The sequence below is a fragment of the Oratosquilla oratoria genome, chromosome 2 (assembly GCF_046742065.1).
Source record: "Oratosquilla oratoria isolate Oo_2021 chromosome 2, ASM4674206v1, whole genome shotgun sequence".
Lineage (NCBI taxonomy): Eukaryota > Metazoa > Arthropoda > Malacostraca > Stomatopoda > Squillidae > Oratosquilla > Oratosquilla oratoria.
Window position 1 is genome coordinate 835,810 of NC_134778.1, and position 20,261 is coordinate 856,070.

A 20,261-nucleotide genomic window follows, 5' to 3' on the forward strand; every position below is an offset into this window, starting at 1 on the left:
CTTTGTCTCAACCCACCCCGCCACATAGGCCGCACTGCACTCTTCATTTACAGTCAGTGACACATCTGTGGTGCACCTCTTAATAGAGGCTGCATCCTCTAGGTCAATTGCAGTCCCCAAGAAGGTATGTTCCTTCGGCACAGGATAGACATCGATGGACTGGAGGTTTACGGCAGCATATCTCGTGAGGCGCTGCTTCCATGCGGAGAACACATCTCTAGTGGTCATGAAAGAGTTTGCTCCAGTTGTTTGACGGTAGACTGAGAACTCCCCCTCAAGCCGATCATTCTGGATCTCACGCAGCAGGACATAATGGAAGTCAGCGTTTCTGAACAAGTAGCGGCAAACGGCAATCAGTCCCTGCATAGTCTGCACTAGTGCATTCTTGGTGTCATGGGTGAAACACTTGATTCGATTTGCTCCATGTCCTGAAGAAGCCTCTTGGAAAATCAACAGGAAAGTCTGCAGGCTGGTTGACTGGGGATCCTGAACAGCTCGAGATGGATCGTTCATGTGCTCATCTTGCCCCTTCCCAGATACATTCACTAAATTCCACCAGTTGAGGATGATTTGGATGGATTTAGCATTGTCATGACATCCTCTGAGCTTCAATGAAGCCACAACCTTTTCATCGAAGGCCTACAAGACATGCTGCACATTTTGTAGCTGAAGTCGTGAGGGGTTGACAGCAAATTTAGTAAGGGGAGTAGTCTTCAGAATAATGTCTTTCTCTGACTCGAACAGTTCCTTGACGTCAGCAAATGATGACTGATATTCTGGCACTTCTCACTGATCCAGTTGTGCGGATGCACTTCAGAAGATGCACTGTGTCAAAAAGGAGAAACCAGACACGCTCTTTGTCAAGAGGATGCTTGGCTGCGTGACGGCAATCAACCGAAAAATCAAACAGCTTACAGTACCGCTGGTTTATCTTGTGGTTGTCTGTGATAGACCCAATGACACGCCCACCTGCCCTCTCAACATCAGCTGCCGCCTCCTTCACACGCTCAAGCTGGTATGCTGCTGTAAGGTTGTTGACGGGTGTCACAGAAATCATAATACTAGGTCCTCTGTGCAGCGACTTCATCATAATACATAGCATAGAAATGGCCTTGCAATCTGGCTTGTTCACTGCCATGCCACTCAGAACCCCACCAGAAAATGCAACAGTTGGCCGAATCTGTACTTCATCTATCAAGAGAAATACATTCTTCTGCTGCAGTGTCTTCACGTTGGCAAATGTTTCCCTTATCACCTGATCCTTGTCAATAGATGAAGTGATGTACTGCAGCTTGCGTTTGCTTGGCAGCACCAAAAGTATCGGAGCTGTTCATAACTACACTTGGGGTATACTTCAAAAGGGAAACAATAAACATTCATGGAAAACTGTTTCTGTGATAAAAGTTCCAACTGACGTGTGAAAAATACCAGCTTCTTCTCATTATCGGTGTTCACACAGGCTGACGAGTGGGTTTGAAGATGAGTGACAATAATCTCAATCTTTTTGTCGAACGGGATGTCATAGTTAATTGCTAAGCGCACAGCTTCGGCGAATTGACCATATGACCTCAAACCATTGTTGGAATGAAGTGTCTTAGCCAGTGGTACACTAATGCCCTTCTTGAATGCACGGCAGATCAGTGGGCTACACAACGTGGGCGTGTTTTCGACAATCACAGACAGTCTGCACTCACTGAAATTTTTGGGCATGAACAGACACACAAACCTTTCTTCCGATGTTGAAATATTTAAGTTCTTGTACTGCTTCTGTAGGTCACGTTCAGGTCCAAAAGCATTAAATGAAGTAATCGTATCTTTCTGAAGAAAATGCCTCAGTTGCTTGTCTTCGGCCTTCGCCGGGTGAGGTACAGGTTTTGAAGATGGCAGACATGAAGCAGGCACATTGAAGACACTTGGAGGGATCGCAGGTCGCGTAGAACCACCAGGCACTTTGATAGAGGGAGGGTTAGAACCCCAGTATTTCTCACAAGTGAAAAATCTGTCAGAATCAGCAACAAAGTTTTTACGTGGTGACAACATATCAAGCCACTTCTGTCTTTCATGACGGTCTTTTGGCAGTCAAAACACTCGGCACCTGTTATCTTTGTTATAATTACCGTTGCAGTTGACAACATCACACTTATTCCGCATTTTGAATACACAAAATTAGCAAGAACCTATGTGAACAAACACAATTCACTTCTAAATGCAGCCACGCGCGATAGACGGAGTGACACAACGTTACACCTCCATTGCTCGTAGCACACTGAACTGGCCTCCGCTAGCGGACCCAGGAATCTGGATGTGCACGTCCTGTGTAATAGTAGTGTTTCATATATATATATATATATATATATATATATATATATATATATATATATATATACATATATATATATATATACATACATATAATATATATATATATATATACATATATATTTAATACAGCATACATATATAATATAGCATACTCAGCATTCGAAATCTTCTTCCTTAAACTTTTTATCCTTCTCGCTATTTTCTATTCTGTGGGAGGAAGGGAGAACATAATATCACCAAATGAAGCTATAATGAATTTGAAAATGAATAAAAAAATGCATTACTTGCGAAGTTTCGCCTATGCTTTAGGCATATTCTGGTAATTTTATTTTGAATCTACAAATCATGATCACCTTCATCACATTATCCTGGACGAATGCAAGAGTGACGTTCTCCTACGCCCACCTCACGAAGAATGTTATAATTTTTTCAGCGTTTTTTTTTTCCTTCTATTTTTATTTTTTTTGCGTTATTCTAGTTCTTATCCATATACTTTCATTGAATTTTAAATGATTGCATTATCTAGCTTTATCTAAATATCATTGTCAAAGATTTAAGGTCGTCCGTGTTGAAAGACTGAAATAAATGCTAACTTATGGAAATAATGTCTAACTATCCAAATTTTTAGCTACAGCCTTAGATAAGTTCACTCTGGTTTACACACTGAGAAGTACTGCCACTAGTTACGGTTCCATTCTCACCTGAGCACTTCCCGTGTTTTTTTTTTTTAATACTATTTTGTATATTCTATGACCTATGTAGGAATTTCGATGTGAGACCATTTATTCACATAATTCATATTCTCGTTCAAACTTTGCAGATCATTGCAAAAGGCAGCGAATTTGGACTTACTAATACTACCTTCGTTAAAATCCTCCACATTTCTTCTCTTCAAGAAAATTGGCTCCTTCACATGAAACCAGTTTATTTGCTATTGAATGTTTTCAAATATTCCAACTTTTAGCTTTTAATGGTGTGTCTCAATTACAGACAAACTGAGTATAAGTTTACCTCTTCGACGAATAGGAATGCTGTGGAAATCTTTGTAAAACGCAAAAGAAGAGGAATTTTTCTATACTGAATGAAACCCTTTGGAATGAAACAGACACAAAATCTATACTGACGTTCATATAGAGCTAACAAGATAACAAACACGGTGTTTAACCCTTTAACAATGCATAACTTCTTCCAGTTGAATTTAATTGCCTGGAACTAGGGAGGGGTTGGGGAGAAAGAGAAGAGGAGGGTGGAGGGGGCGTCAAACAATGAACTTAGTACTTTCCGGACAAGTATAGTAATTTTGTGTGGCTGACACAAGCTGCTGTTCACGTTGTAATTACAGTAGATTACAACTAGTGTCAAAAATCCCAGCAAGAGAACTTTCGTCCATATGAGTGTAACTGAATAAATAAGATGAATAATTAAATAGATAAATGGGTAAATGAGTCATAAATACATAGATAACAATATATGTATATATATATATAGATATATATATATATATATATATATATATATATATATTGGTTAATGAATAAGCAAAGAGTAAATAGAAATGAACACAATCAAATGAATAAGTAAATTATCTAATTAATAAAAAAGTAAATAAACGAATGAATAAATTAATAACTATATAAATAAGACATAATTAGATAAATATGTAAATAAATGAATAGTTAAATCGATAAGTAAACAAATGAATGATTAATATGGAAATATAAATATATATATATATATACATATATATATATATATATATATATATATATATATATATATATATTACAAAGATTACAAAGGCGGAGCATGCCGACAGGAGACCTTTTGATCCATATCTAGGTCGGATGAAAAAAAAATATATATATATTAATAATAAAATAATAAATAAAAATTATAATAATGTAAATAACAAATAAAATACATAAATAAATGCATAGGTATAGTTAAAATAATAAACAAACAGGTAAATAGTAAATAATAAATCAACATATAACTAATAATAAATGAAAATCAGACAGAAAATTATAAAAAAAAAATAATAGAAGATAAATTATAATCATTACAGCATCTTACTTAAGTATTTATCTAAATGATTCTTAAAGCTTCGAACTGAACTACATTGCACTACCTGTGCAGGAAGTTTATTCCATTCATTAACTACACTGTTGGCAATGTTGTTTCTACCTACTTCCAAATTAAATCTATTTCTGGACAGTTTGAGACCATTGTTTCTTGTCTGATTCTCATTCAATGTGAAAATTTGGTCACTTTTGATGTTGTCAATTCCCTTTAAAATCTTAAAGACCTGTATCAAGTCACCTCTGAGTCTACGCTTTTTTAGGGAAAACAGATTCATGTGTTTTAGTCGATTTTCGTATGATTTATTTTTGATATTTGGAATCAGTTTTGTGGCTCGCCGTTGTACTTTTTCCAGTCTGTCAATGTCTTTAATGAGATTCGGTGACCATACGGAAACAGCATATTCCAAATGTGGACGAACTAACGATTTATATAGCTTGTTAATGAGTGATGGACTTTTGAAATCAAAAGATCGCGCAATCAGTCCCAGAATCTTATTTGCTTTCTCAGAGGCTGAAATACATTGCTTGGATGATTTGAGGTCGTTACTGATAATTACGCCGAGATCTTTTTCACTATCCACTTTTGTTAACGAATTTCCAAATAACTTGTAATCGTACTTACTGTTATTTTTACCTATGTGCATTACCTTGCATTTACTTGTGTTAAATTTCATTAGCCACTTTTCAGACCATTGCTGTAATTGATCTAAATCTTCTTGAATATCTAATTGGTTTGAGTGATCATTTGCCACTCCGCACAGTTTTGTATCATCAGCAAATTTGGAAACAGTAGATTTTAGTCCATGGTCTATATCATTTATACACACACACACCTGTATCAAGTCACCTCCGAGTCTACGCTTTTTTAGGGAAAACAGATTCATGTGCTTTAGTCGATTTTCGTATGATTTATTTTTGATATTTGGAATCAGTTTTGTGGCTCGCCGTTGTACTTTTTCCAGTCTGTCAATGTCTTTAATGAGATTCGATGACCATACGAAAACAGCATATTCCAAATGTGTACGAACTAACGATTTATATAGCTTGTTAATGAGTGATGGACTTTTGAAATCAAAAGATCGCGCAATCAGTCCCAGAATCTTATTTGCTTTCTCAGAGGCTGAAATACATTGCTTGGATGATTTGAGGTCGTTACTGATAATTACGCCGAGATCTTTTTCACTATCCACTTTTGTTAACGAATTTCCAAATAACTTGTAATCGTACTTACTGTTATTTTTACCTATGTGCATTACCTTGCATTTACTTGTGTTAAATTTCATTAGCCACTTTTCAGACCATTGCTGTAATTGATCTAAATTTTCTTGAATATCTAATTGGTTTGAGTGATCATTTGCCACTCCGCACAGTTTTGTATCATCAGCAAATTTGGAAACAGTAGATTTTAGTCCATGGTCTATATCATTTATACACACACACACCTGTATCAAGTCACCTCCGAGTCTACGCTTTTTTAGGGAAAACAGATTCATGTGTTTTAGTCGATTTTCGTATGATTTATTTTTGATATTTGGAATCAGTTTTGTGGCTCGCCGTTGTACTTTTTCCAGTCTGTCAATGTCTTTAATGAGATTCGGTGACCATACGAAAACAGCATATTCCAAATGTGGACGAACTAACGATTTATATAGCTTGTTAATGAGTGATGGACTTTTGAAATCAAAAGATCGCGCAATTAGTCCCAGAATCTTATTTGCTTTCTCAGAGGCTGAAATACATTGCTTGGATGATTTGAGGTCGTTACTGATAATTACGCCGAGAACTTTTTCACTATCCACTTTTGTTAACGAATTTCCAAATAACTTGTAATCGTACTTACTGTTATTTTTACCTATGTGCATTACCTTGCATTTACTTGTGTTAAATTTCATTAGCCACTTTTCAGACCATTGCTGTAATTGATCTAAATCTTCTTGAATATCTAATTGGTTTGAGTGATCATTTGCCACTCCGCACAGTTTTGTATCATCAGCAAATTTGGAAACAGTAGATTTTAGTCCATGGTCTATATCATTCACACACACACACACACACACACACACACACACACACACACACACACACACACACACACACACACACACACACACACACACACACATATATATATATATATACACACAAATAAATATATAAACAAATACACAAATATGGATAATTGGTTAATTGATTATATAAATAAATTCATAAATAAATCAAAAATAAATAAATGAATAAATAAATAACTGAATAAATTTATAAATAGCTAAGTAGATTTATAGGTAAACGAATAAAAATATTATAAATAAGTAAAAAAGTAAATAGAAAGATAAATAAACCAAAAATAAAACAATGAATTAATAAACACATAAATACATAACTATTAGATAGTAATAAATAAATTAAATAATAAGTCATGGAATATATTAGTAAATCCATAAATAATTTGATAGATAAATAAAGATCAAAATAAATTAATAAAAATAACTTGATAAATTGGTTTAATTAATCAATTTATTTATAAATATAATCAAATAAACCAATCAACTTACAAATAAGTAGCTAAATAAGTAACTTAAATCATAGATAAATTTATCAGCAAATAAACAAATAAATAAAGCAACCCTTACGTCTCTAACACAATCTTACTGATATATCTGTCAGGTAACATGTTATTTTTTATCAACACTTTCAACCTCTCTCATCTTTTGCACCTGTAATGGATTTGACTCCCAAGGAAAACTTTAATGGTGGTCTTGTTGGGCTATTGTTTATTTCCAATAATCGACACATTTATATTCATGTTTATTTTATACTCTTGGTTTCAGCCCAATATTTGTTTTTGTTTTTTGTAACAGTTGACAGCCTTTCTTTATTTACACTACGAATCCCTTCACGCTTGTCGCCATCGTAACTATTTGAGAAATTCGCTAGTGAACAGCGACATCAATCAAAAAATCTCCTTGACAGTAGCGCACGGGATTCGAACCCGCTGCATCTGGAAGTAAACTCCCAAGACACACCTGACTATCGAGATTGGGGAGGGCGATCACTACACCCATTAACCACCCACCCGTTCCGGTCCTTACTACTCCCACTGGGTGCAGCGGCCATGGGGTGAAAATGGGTGGTTAATGGGTGTAGTGAGCGCCCTCCCCAATCTCGATAGTCAGGTTGACTATGAGTACTCATGGTTTTATGCTGTCAAGTGGTCGAGCGGTCTAAGGCGAGTGTGTCTTGGGAGTTTACTTCCAGATGCAGCGGGTTCGAATCCCGTGCGCTACTGTCAAGGAAATTGTGTGATTGATGTCGCTGTTCACTAGCAAATTTCTCAAATAGTTACGATGGCGACAAGCGTGAAGGGATTCGTTCCGGTCCTTACTACTCCCACTGGGTGCAGCGGCCATGGGGTGAAAATTGGTGGTTAATGGGTGTAGTGAGTGCCCTCCCCAATCTCGATAGTCAGGTTGACTATGAGTCCCCTTGGTTTTATGCTGTCAAGTGGTCGAGCGGTCTAAGGCGAGTGTGTCTTGGGAGTTTACTTCCAGATGCAGCGGGTTCGAATCCCGTGCGCTACTGTCAAGGAGATTGTCTGATATATATATATATATATATATATATATATATATATATATATATATATATATACATATATGTATGTATTCAAGGTTGATATAGATGAAGAAGAAACTGGGAAAGATGATGTGAATATAAACATTATGTTTATGTACATATATATATATATATATATATATATTATACATATATATATACACACACACACACACACACATATATATATATATATATATATATATATATATATATGTATGTATGTATATACAGAATGTGGGTAAGGAAGGGCAAACGAAGATGTGTTGGTAATAGAGTTTATTGCCCTAACGTTGCGACCAACTTGGTCTTTTTCAGAGGACTACAGCATTGCAGACGGATCACAATTCTTATATTTGTAGCGAGAGGGAACCCGCCAAGGTATGAGCGGAAGGGTTATGTTTTCCCTTTGGCTAACGATTTAATTATTAGGACACTTGCTGCTTTCGAGAGGCATTTAAATCCGTCTCTGTCGTTGTCGTTCTTGTCGGTGGCGATATGTGCAGCTTCCACAGTTTTTCTCAATTTCTTTTCAAATCCCTCGTGTAGAATTTCTGTGTTGTTCCAATCAGGTAAATGTCCACATTTGTCCAGGTGACGAACCAGGGAGTTAGATGTTCTATGTGCCCTGAGATCGTTTTTGTGCTCACTCAAGCGTTTATTGGTCCAACGACCCGACTCACCGAAGTAAGATGATGGACAGCCGCTACATGGAATATTATTATGTTTCTTAAATATTTTTCCTATTTTATTGGAAGATGTTTTTGCTACATCTATTCCACCTTTTAACAAATAATAATCAATAGCTATGGTGTTTGCAGAATTAGGGACAGAAATAGAATGAAACTTATCCGATCCCGGGGTCCGGACGTTTGAGCCATCGAAGATCTTCTTGGCTTTCCTCATTGTCCTGGTGATCAAACCTCCGGGGTATTTCAGCTTCCTAAAGGTATTCTTGGTGTAAGTTCATCCTCTAGGAGTTCTTCACTGCAGATACGAAAAGCTCTGAGAAAGAAACCTATTAGAACACCCGTTTTAATACGTCTGCTGTGTGCTGAAAAATAGTGGACTAAGTCGTCCCTATTGGTGGGCTTCCTGTACACCGAGAAACTTACCTGTTGAGAACCTCTGTGTATCAACGTGTCTAAAAATGGTAACTTACCCTATCGTAAGCCTTTTCCAAATCCATAAAAGCTAAAAAAACATCCTTACCTTTTCCTATAGCTTTCTCACATATCTGTCTTACCACAAAAATCTGATCTACACAACCCCTACCTGTCCTAGTACCACTCTGTTCCTCACCAATTACTCTCTCTGCTCCTCTCCTAATTCTCTCAATCAAGACCCTCCTATAAGCCTTCCCAACTACAGTCAACAAGCTGATCCCTCTGAAACTACTACACTCACACTTGTCCCCCTTTCCCTTCTAAAGTGGAACTATACAGTACATCATAATTGTACCTCCTTTCTTCAGACATTCTGTATGGCATCCATCCAACCCAGGTGCCTTACCTGCTCTCGTCAATTTTCTTTGTGTTATCCCAATCAATGCAATGATTAAAATCCCTTAAATGCAAAAACAACCCACTTCAAACTTGCCCGGTTCTGATGTTATATTCATGTTGGTTTATTCTCAATTTTAAATCCTTGCCTGTTTGTCAAATATAATTAAAGTTAAAAATTTTGCAAGGAATACCATAAACACAGCCTTCATTACAAGTAGGTGAATTTTTAATCAACCTGTTTTTAACAGTGTTGTTATTTTTAAAGACAGCTTGGACACCAAATTCATTAAAAGTACGAGTTAGCTAACAAAATTTTGATGATCATTGCATTGATTGGGATAACACAAAGGAAATTGTCTCAAGTAAGAACATTAAGGAGAGGAATATCATAGAATCATGTTATATAAAAGCTTCATTTGAGAACAACATGAATACGAGTATGGGAATGTATAAATTAGATAACTCTGTAACATATAGAATTGTTGAAAGTAGCCGGGACAAATGTCCGGTATTGCTAAGAGAGTGAGGTCACTATTGGACCTGTCCCAATTTCCCCCCCCTGTGCTTCTTTTGTATATATGTCACTCTTACCTTACTCTGTACCTTTGAAAATGTCTTAAATAGACGAAAACGTTCGGTCACCTTTCATTTTATTTTCCAAGTGGTTGTATTAAACATTTTGTGCATCACGTATTTTTGTGATGTATTCGTATTATATATATATATATATATATATATATATATACATAAATACATATATACACATATATGAATACACACGCATACACACACAAACACACACACACACACACACACACACACACACATACACACACACACACACACACACACACACACACACACACACACACACACACACACACACACACACACACACACACACACACACCTCTCATGGTGCTGTGGTTAGAGCTCTGGCCTGCCACTACGACACGTGATCCAAAGACCAAGTGAATACACACACGCACACACACACACACACACACACACACACACACACACACACACACACACACACACTATATATATATATATATATATATATATATATATACATATATATATATATACATATATATATATATAAATATATATATGTGTATATATACACACCCACACACATATTTATATATATATGAATATATATATGTGTATATACATATATATATATATATATATATATATATATAATATAAATATATATGTGTATATAAGTATATCTATATATATACATATATATATATACATATATATACATGTATGCACACACATACACACACACACATGTATATATATATATATATATATATATATATATATATATATATATATATATATATATATATATTGGTATGGCTCAGGCTGGAAAGATATTTGTTAACCACAATGGCATACCAAGTGCCCAAGCCACAACAAAGTTAGAAGGAGGATATAGAACACATAAAAAATTTGGTTGCCAAAAGACAGGACAGTATCAACCATATAATATTTCAGTATGAAACATAATCAAACATACAACATAAGTTAACAAAACAATAATAATATTAATCCTAACACACAATAGGAATAAACGGGGAATGAGATATGTAGAATGCTTGAGAATGGGTAGGACTAAAACCTGGCACGTCGAGTCGTCGGTTGTCCTAGCAATGATTACTTCAATTCAGAGGGGCGAAGCTGGCAGCTAGCTAAAAGCGAGTCTGTTGAGTGTGGGGTCTGCCTAGCTTAATATAGGGGAACTAGGCTTACGTCTTGGCCAGTGATTGGCTGAGGGCAGTCATTCAGACATAACTGCTGAACTACCGCTTGGCTGCGGAGCTACCGAAGTGGGGGGTGGAGGAGGAGGGTGACTGCTTGTTTCTTCGGAGTAGGATGGCAGTGTAGTAGGAAGGGTGTCATTTAGGTGAATGGGTACTTTGACACCTGGATGGGGTACCATGTCACCTGGCTAGGGGTAATATCGTGACACCCCCCCACCGAAGACCTCCGAAGGGGAACACGAAGGAGGTTAGCTGACTGGAGAGAGTACCTGCTATGATGCTGTCAGGCCCTTTTATGTGGTGGATATCTAGATGGTACTCTTGTAAGGTTAGAGCCCAACGAAGAATTTTCTGATTCTTGAGCTTTGCTTTCTGAATGAAAGCGAGAGGGTTATAGTCGGTGAATATCTTGATGGGTGTTGTTGATGACTGGAGATAACACCGAAACTTCTTGATTGCCAGGACGAGGGATAGGGCTTCCTTCTCTATGGTGGAGTAGCTCTCTTGATGTTTGTTGAGCTTTGCCTAGAAGAAGACCACAGGATGGAGAATGGTGGAGGTAGGATCAGGTTGTAGCAACACTGCGCCCACTCCAACTCCACTGGCATCTATTTGCAGGTGGAAAGGTAGGTGGTAGTTAGGTGTCTTTAGCACCGGTTCGGAAGTCAGGAACGATTTGATGTTCTCGAAAGACGTCTGGCAGGATGGGGACCACTGGAAGGATTTGGCCAAGCTGGTTAGGTCGGTAAGGGGATCCGCGATGGTGGAGAAGTTCTTGCAGAAGCGGTGATAATAACCGGCCATCCCAAGGAACCTCATCACATCCTTCCTTGTCCTTGGTGTACAGAAGGCTAGGATTGCTTCTACGTTGGCTTTCATGGGCCGCACCGAACCACCACCTACGGTGTGGCCTAGGTAAGTCACGTTCCCTCGAGCAAACACGGACATCTGCAAGTTGATCACTAAGCCCGCCTCCTTCAGACGATGGAATAGACCATCTAGTCGGGTCAAGTGGTTTTCCCAGTTGTCATCTACCACCACCACATCGTCGAGATATGCTCCTACTCCAGGTAGACCTTGGATGACAGCATTGATTTACCTCTGGAAGGTAGCAGGGGCATTAGTAAGTCCAAACGCCATCACTCTGTATTGGTACAGACCAAAAGGGGTTACGAAGGCAGAGATGGCTTTCGCTTCTTGTGTTAAGGCTACTTGATAATAGCGTTTGAGCAAGTCTATGGTAGATATGAAAGGGGCATCACCTATCATATTTAGTAACTGTTCAATATGGGGCAACGGGTATGCATCCCGGACGGTGACATTGTTTATCTTACGATAGTCTGTACACATACGAAACGTGTTAGCTGCCTTTGGTACCAAAAGGCAGGGTGAAGCCAAAGGGGAATGGCTAGGTTCTGCCAAACCATGATCTAGGAGATACTGGACTTTTTTTTTAAGGATTTCAGTCTTTTCGGGGTTTAAGGGATAGAGACGCTGTCTAATGGGAACTTGATTTATATCTTTTAACTGGATATTATGTTGGAAAACATTGCATAAGTCTGGGTGGTCTAGGGTAGTTTCCGGAAATCGTCTAATTACACTGATTAATTGAGTTTTTTGACTTGGGTGAAGCCCAGAGAGATACTTATCCAGGTGGTGCAATGTTTCCCTATTGGAGAAGGCACTGTTGAGCAGGGGGAAATCTGTAGTTGGGGTGCCTTCGTCCTTCGGCAGTGTTACAGGATTCACAATAGATATGGGCATGGTCTTGTTATCCTCCTCTGGTGGTCTGGAAAGGTAACGTTTGATAAGATTTATGTGTACCAGCTGCTGTTTTTTCCTTCTGTCAGGAGTTTCAATGATATAATTCATAGGTCCTTGTTGTTCTAGGATCTTATATGGACCAAAGAACTTTTTATGAAAAGGGTTAGTTGATGGAGGGAGAAAGGCTAACACCATATCTCCTACTTTGAAAGTTCTTACTTTGGAGGTTCTATCATACTCCAACTTACTCCTTCTCTATTGGGAAAAATGGGCTTTGGACACAGCTCTCACCTCCTGCAATTTATTTCTCAAATTCTGGATATATGAATTAACATTCGTTTTCTCTTGATTCGATTTAAACCATTGTTCTTTGAACAAGGTTAAGGGTCCTCTTAAGGATCGCCCGTATAACAATTCAAAGGGTGAGAACCCCATGGCCTCATGGTTAGCTTCTCTGATGGAGAAGAGAATCCAATCGAGATTAGAGTCCCAACTGGATCCTGTAACTAGGCAATATTTGCGCAGCATGGCTTTCAGCGATTGATGGTACTTTTCCACACAACCCTGAGATTGCGGGTGGTAAGCGGAGGATGTAACATGCTCTATCCCTAACTCCGTAAGGACCTGGTTGAAAAGAGAACTAGTAAAATTGGTTCCTTGATCAGATTGAATTTGTCTAGGGATTCTTTTATAGGTAAACATTGACAATAAGGGTTTACTGATTGATTGAGCTGAAATTGATTTGAGAGGAAATGCCTCCGGGTAACGGGAAGCCACATCGACAACAGTTAACATGTATTCATTACCCTTTTTTTATTTAGGTAATGGTCCCACACAATCTATAATTGTTTTATCAAAGAGTTCCTCATAGATAGGAATGGGCTTAAGTGGGGCTTTAGGAATTTTTTGATTTGGCTTACCCGCAGCCTGGCAGACGTGACAGGTCCTGATGAAGTTAGAGATGTCTTTTCGCATTCCTGGCCAGAAAAAATGATCAAGTAATTTGAAGTATGTTTTCCTCACTCCTAAGTGTCCTACGAAACCATCATGAGCTAATTTCAATACACTATTTCTGACTGAGCGAGGAAGTACAATTTGGTGTTTTTCTGCCCACCAGCAAGGGGTGGTGTCTATGTCTGCTTTGGTTGTGGCTATGTGTAGTAAGTAGGAGAGTGTATCATCCTTTTGTTGCGCTTGGACGAGTTCGTCCTTGGTTAGTGTTTTGTTGATTAAATCCTCCTTACCAAAGGACGGAGGAGAGGTGGGTAAGGACTTGAGTAAGGATGAGGAATGTGAGTGTGGAGAAGAAGACGTTACCTTACTTTGGGATCGAGTTACAGCACAGGCTGGAAACATATGTGAACAACTCTCATCCAATTCAAGGGTGGGACTTGCAGGTAAAGGTTCACCTACTGTCCTTGGTGGGGGAACGATTAGGGTATCAGCGAGATCGTTACCCAAGAGGAACTTTATCCCGTGAATAGGTAAGGATCCGTGACGTACTGCAACTTGCACTTGAGAAGTAAGGAATGCACATTCTAGATAAACTTCTGCTAGGGGGTAAGAAGTTTGACTTGTAGGATCAGACAATAAAACTTTTTCACCTGAAAATGCATTGGATATATTAGGAATGACATCTGAGAGGAGAATTGACTGGGCTGCCCCTGTATCCCTAAGTATGGTAACGAGATAATTAGGACCACCTTTATATAAAGATACTTTTCCATGGAAAATGTATGGGTCAAAAGAAGTATGAGGATTATGAACATTAGAGGCTGCAATAGGTTTAGATTTGGTACTATGATTTTGAAATTTTGAGGCTTTACAACCTGGATGATTACATTCTTGAATGGAGTGACCTGTCTTTTTACAATAACTACACTGTACTGGCTGGGAAATACGATTATAATTAATGTTACTTCCTACTTTACCACCTGCTCCTTCAGGGCGATAACCAGAAGAGGATCTCACAATGGGGCTTTGCCTGCGAGTTTCGCTTCCCCATGTCTCTATCATCAAGGCTTGGGCATCAGCTAACTCGGCAGCCTAGATCAGGTCTTTTTCCCCTCTATCTTCTACATATCTCAAAATGTGAAAGGGGATTTTATTTTTCCATTCCTCCAGGACTATAGTATTGAGAAGTTCTGAAAAGTTAGTTACATATATAGCTTCTAACCATTTTTTACACTAAGTTTTCCGAGGCAAAATCAACATAAGTTTGAGCATGAGATTTTGTTAAGATCTGAATTTTTGTCTATAACCATCAGGGGTTAAAACATATGCATGTAGAACCTGTTTCTTAACGAAATCGTAATCGTCGGGCCTGTCTAAACTATTGTACACCTGAAGAGCTTTTCCTGTTAAATTTGGAGTTAGTTTTGTAAGCCAGTCATCTTTGGGCCACACCTGTTTGAGAGCTATAGCTTCAAAGGTTTTGAAGTAGCCGTCTACATCCTCTGGTGAAAATGCAGGGATTAAAGAAGACAAATTACCTACATTCAGTCGTACTCCTTTCTCCTGAATGTCTTAATTCTCTTTCTTTGCTCTTCTCTTGTATTGTGATTTCCTTAGTTTTGAGTTGTTTTTTTCATTTCTAATCTCTCTTTCCAATGCTAATTTCTCTCTCTCCAATTCTCTTTCCTTTTCTAATCTTTCTCTTTCCAATGCTAATTTTAATTCTCTTTCCTTTTCTAATCTTTCTCTTTCCAATTCTCTTTCCTTTTCTAATCTTTCCCTTTCCAATGCTAATTTTGATTCTCTTTCCTTTTCTAGTCTTTCTCTTTCCAATTATAATTTTAAATGTTCTAATTGAAACTGATATTTTAGTCTTAATTGTTCCAGTTGCATTTGGTCTGCTGGTTGGGTTGTCGGGGATTGTCTGGTAGGAGATTGTCCAGGGCCAAGGGACTCGGCCGTTGCTCCATTCTGGTCTTTTGGGAATGTCAAATTGGGAGTAGTCTGTGTGTCTATGGCTCCTGTCTCTATTATTCCTAATTGAACCAGCTGTTCTACCACTATCTTCTTTATTGCGCTTTTGGGTATTGAGGACTGAATGTCTATGTTATAGTATCTTGCTATATCCTTCCAATCATCTTTAGTAACTTGCCCCTGTAAGGTTACATACGAGGGATTGGCCACAAAATCTTCCAATTCAAACATTTTACTGAGACTTGAGGACTAGTCGTAACTAGTTGTTGATAGACTAAGACGTATAGCCCTTCGATAACGTAAACACGCCCTCTGCTTCCTGTTACCGTTATACCCATCAATCTAGCCTATGATTTTGTTCGTGTGAAAAGATGCTCGTCTATATAGAAATTGATTTGATAGCGAGCGATACTTGATATAGAGACTTGAATGGATACTGGGATATTTGGATGGAGTATTCGATTGAGACAGGCATCCAACTAGAGATACTTGAACGAAATGAAATGAGACTTGGGTAAGGATGAATACTGCGATACTTGAGCGATAGTTGATACTTACGATACACGAACAAAATGAGTCTGGAGGAGTGGAAAGAAACACTATCAAATCCTAACCACTGATAGAATCCATTAGTGTGGGCTAAACACTTAAATGGAAATGAATTCTATATGGCTGCTAGTCCCGCTTGTTAATTATAAGTAATTTTGCGGTGTGTACCAAACGGGTCGTTTATTCCCGTAAGACTTTAAACGACACTCACAAAATTAAACATTGTTGGTCAATTTTCGATTCTTAGAATTATGACTGCATTTAATATCTAGAATAATGATTGCATTTAATACTGAAAATAAATGTTAAGGCACTGTCCTGAAATAAGATGATTAATGAAAAGGAGGGGGGAGGAGGTAACAACTTTCTCAGTAGTTACGTGGAACAGTTACGGAGATCCTAGGCATTGGTCACCACTTGTTATGGCTCAGGCTGGAATGATATTTGTTAACCACAATGGCATACCGAGTGCCCAAGCCACAACAAAGTTAGAAGGGGGATATAGAACGCATCAGACATTTGGAATGCCAAAAGACAGGACAGTATCAACCATTTAATATTTCAGTATGAAATATAATCAAACATACAACGTAAGTTAACAAAACAATAATAATATTAATCCTAACACACAATAGGAATAAACGGGGAATGAGATATGTAGAATGTTTGAGAATGGGTAAGACTGAAACCTGGCACGTCGAGTCGTCGGTTGTCCTAGCAATGATTACTTCAATTCCGAGGGGCGAAGCTGGCAGCTAGCTAGAAGAGAGTCTGTTGAGTGTGTTTTTTTTTTATCTTTTTTTTTTTTTTATCTTTAAGGCTATCGACCTATAATGAGGTTATTATGCCTGGTGTGAACCTGCGATCCTTTTTAATCTACCATTATAATTTCCACAATAGTCCTGTTGTGCGCAAATAAAATACTACTTTGTCAATAAGTAAACGGTCGTCGGTCAAAAGATTTGTAGTGCATAGCTGATTTTTTTTTTTTTTAAGTTTACAGTGTTGTATAAGCGCTTGGCGCTGTGTGATGTATCTTGAGCAGTGTAGGATTATGTGTCTTATGGATAGTATAGTGTTGCAGGTGTTGCATTGGGGAGGAAATACGCCGTTTATATATGGGTTTAGGTGGGTGAGGCGGGTCGAGTTCATCCTCAGTCTTGCTATGGCCATTTCCTCCTGTCTGTTGTTTCTGTATGATGCCGACCAGTCTTTTATGTATTCCTTTTGTTTGTGCAAGATGTGAAGGTTGTTCCACTGGAGTTGCCAGTGGGCGTGTAATTGTTTCCTTAGTATGGAATTGAAAGTTCCTATGTCCAGGGGTATGTCGGTAATAGTCTTTTTCTAAGGCAGATTTGGCTAAGGTGTCCTCTTTCTCGATCCCGAAGATCTCAATATGGCTGGGAACCCAAGAGAGAATAATGGACTTGTTGATCGTCGACAATGTGCTAATGATTTTGCCCAGGAGAAAATTCTCCATATGGTTACCTATCTTAATTGCTTGCAGTGCGCTCAAAGAGTCTGTGAATATGACGAAGTTACTATGTGTGTCAGATTGAGCATTTTCTATGGCTTTGTATATGCCGAACAGTTCGGCGATATATACGCTCGTATGGTCCGGCAATCTGAACATCATCCGGGTTTTGGTGCTGTATAACCCTGTCCCAGTTTTGTGGCCGCACTTGGAGCCATCCGTGTACAGTGCCCTGTGGCCATTGTACTTGTTAATAATTTCTAGGGTCTTCTGTTGTAGTTCTTCTATGGAAGACGATTTCTTACTGAGGTCCTGATTGGTATTGACGTTCAGGGCGATGCTTTTCCACGGCGGTGGGTACGTATGTTCCATCTTTTCTATTGACCACAATGGCACTGAATACTGCTCGCACAAGAATCGGATCCTGATGGAAAGGGGATTTAGGCTGGTGAAGTGCTCGTGCTGGTTTACCGTTTGCTGCAAGGATGTCGTTGGTTGCGAAGCACTTTGGCGGCGTATCGGAGTGCGAGGTGCTCGCGCCTGTAGTGGAGGGGGGGGGGGGTACATCTGCTTCAACTTCCAGCATCTCGATCCTTGTGCAGCTTAATGCTCCAAGTGCTATTCTTAGGCCTTTGTTTTGGATGATGTTCAGGGGTTGTAACGTGGTTGGTGTTGCCGAACCATAAATCTGACACCCATAGTCTAATTTAGATCTAATTAGGGACTTATAAATCATTAGCAGGGATTTCCTATCTGCTCCCCAATTTGTGCCCGTTAGTTTACGTAGCAAATTAATTCTCTTGTTGCACGCATCAACTAGATATTTTACATGGGCCTTCCAGTTTAGCCTGGAGTCCAGTTTCAGGCCAAGGAAAAAGGTTGAATTTTGTACTGGAATGGGATTACCATGTAATTGCAGATTTATTTCTGCCTGGGCTCTGCGTGAAAATACAATTACTGTTGACTTTAATTCCGAAAAATTAAATCCCCATTTGTCAGACCAGTCCTGGAGCGAGTCCAGGGGCAGTTGTACGCGAGAGCCGGAAAACTTGGCGTTCGGTGAGGAATGCCAGATTCCGACGTCGTCAGCGTATAATGAGTATTTAAGGTTCCGAGGTGGAGTGGGTAGAATATCGTTTATGAGTAACATAAATAAAGTGGGACTTAACACACTTCCCTGTGGTACGCCATTTTCTTGTGTGCGTACTGTTGAATAGTAGTTTTGATTTTTAACCGAAAAGTTTATTCTTTTATAAAAATTTGAATGAAAATAGGGAGATTCCCTCTAAGGCCAAGTGCATAGAGTTTTTCGAGGATACCACGTCGCCATGCCATGTCGTAGGCTCTTTCTAAATATAAAAAGCAAGCAACAAGGTACTCTTTCCTCTCGAAAGAGGAGAGGATATCGTGTTCTAAGTTGACCAAATGGTCAAGACTACTTCTATTTTTCCTGAAACCACATCGGACAGGAACTATTAAATTTTCAGACTCTAGAAGGAATTTTAATCTGTTATTGGCCATACGTTCTAATACTTTGCATAAGCAGTTGGTAAGCGCTATAGGGCGATAAGAGGAAGGACTCTTTGGGTCCTTCCCCTTTTTGAGAATAGGTATGACGTGGGCATGTCTCCATGTTTTTGGGAATTCTTGACTAATCCAAATTGCGTTGCATATTTCTAGTAATTTTTTCAGTGAAATTGAATTCAAATGTTGCAGCATCTCATACCTAATCCCATCTGGGTCAGCAGATGTTCCTCTGCACGAGCTTAAGGCTTGTTCAGGCTCGTGTAGTTGGAAGGGAGTGATATAGTCATGGTGTGTCTGTGTATGGAAGATCAGTGGTTCTGCTTCCCATCTTTGTTTGTGTTGTAAGAAGGTTGGAGAATAGTTATTCGTGTTGCTTGTTTGCGTAAATGTGTCTGCGATTGTGTTTGCGATGTCCATGGGAGCATCTACAAACGTGTTTTCAATGGTCAGAGTCTTGATGTTAGGGGTATATTTGCAGTCGATTTTTCGGACGGCTGACCAGACTTGTGTTAGAGGAGTGTTTATGTTTATTGTGGAAATGTAATCACGCCAAGACTTTCGTTTGGCCTGTTTGATGGTTCTACGGGCCTCTCCTTGAATCTTTTTATAAGTGATAAGGTTTGGTGCAATCGGGTTATCTTTAAAAGTTCGATAAGCCCTGTTCCGCTTGCAAAGTGTTTTTCTGCAGTCTGATGTCCACCAAGGAACTCTATGCTTG

General features: G+C 38.6%; 1 protein-coding gene across 1 annotated transcript; it reads right to left on the reverse strand.

The window, feature by feature from the left end:
• Nucleotides 1-11,826: 11,826 nt before the first annotated feature.
• LOC143033453 (uncharacterized) lies at nucleotides 11,827-12,249 on the reverse strand. Its single transcript, XM_076198919.1, has one exon. The coding sequence runs from the start codon at nucleotides 12,247-12,249 to the stop codon at nucleotides 11,827-11,829; it is 423 nt and encodes a 140-aa protein (XP_076055034.1).
• Between the last annotated feature and the right edge of the window lie 8,012 nt (nucleotides 12,250-20,261).

What these genes read in the sequence shown, in the direction of transcription:
- LOC143033453 (XM_076198919.1), bottom strand. Translation starts at nt 12,249, where the DNA reads ATGTCCGTGTTTGCTCGAGGGAACGTGACTTACCTAGGCCACACCGTA.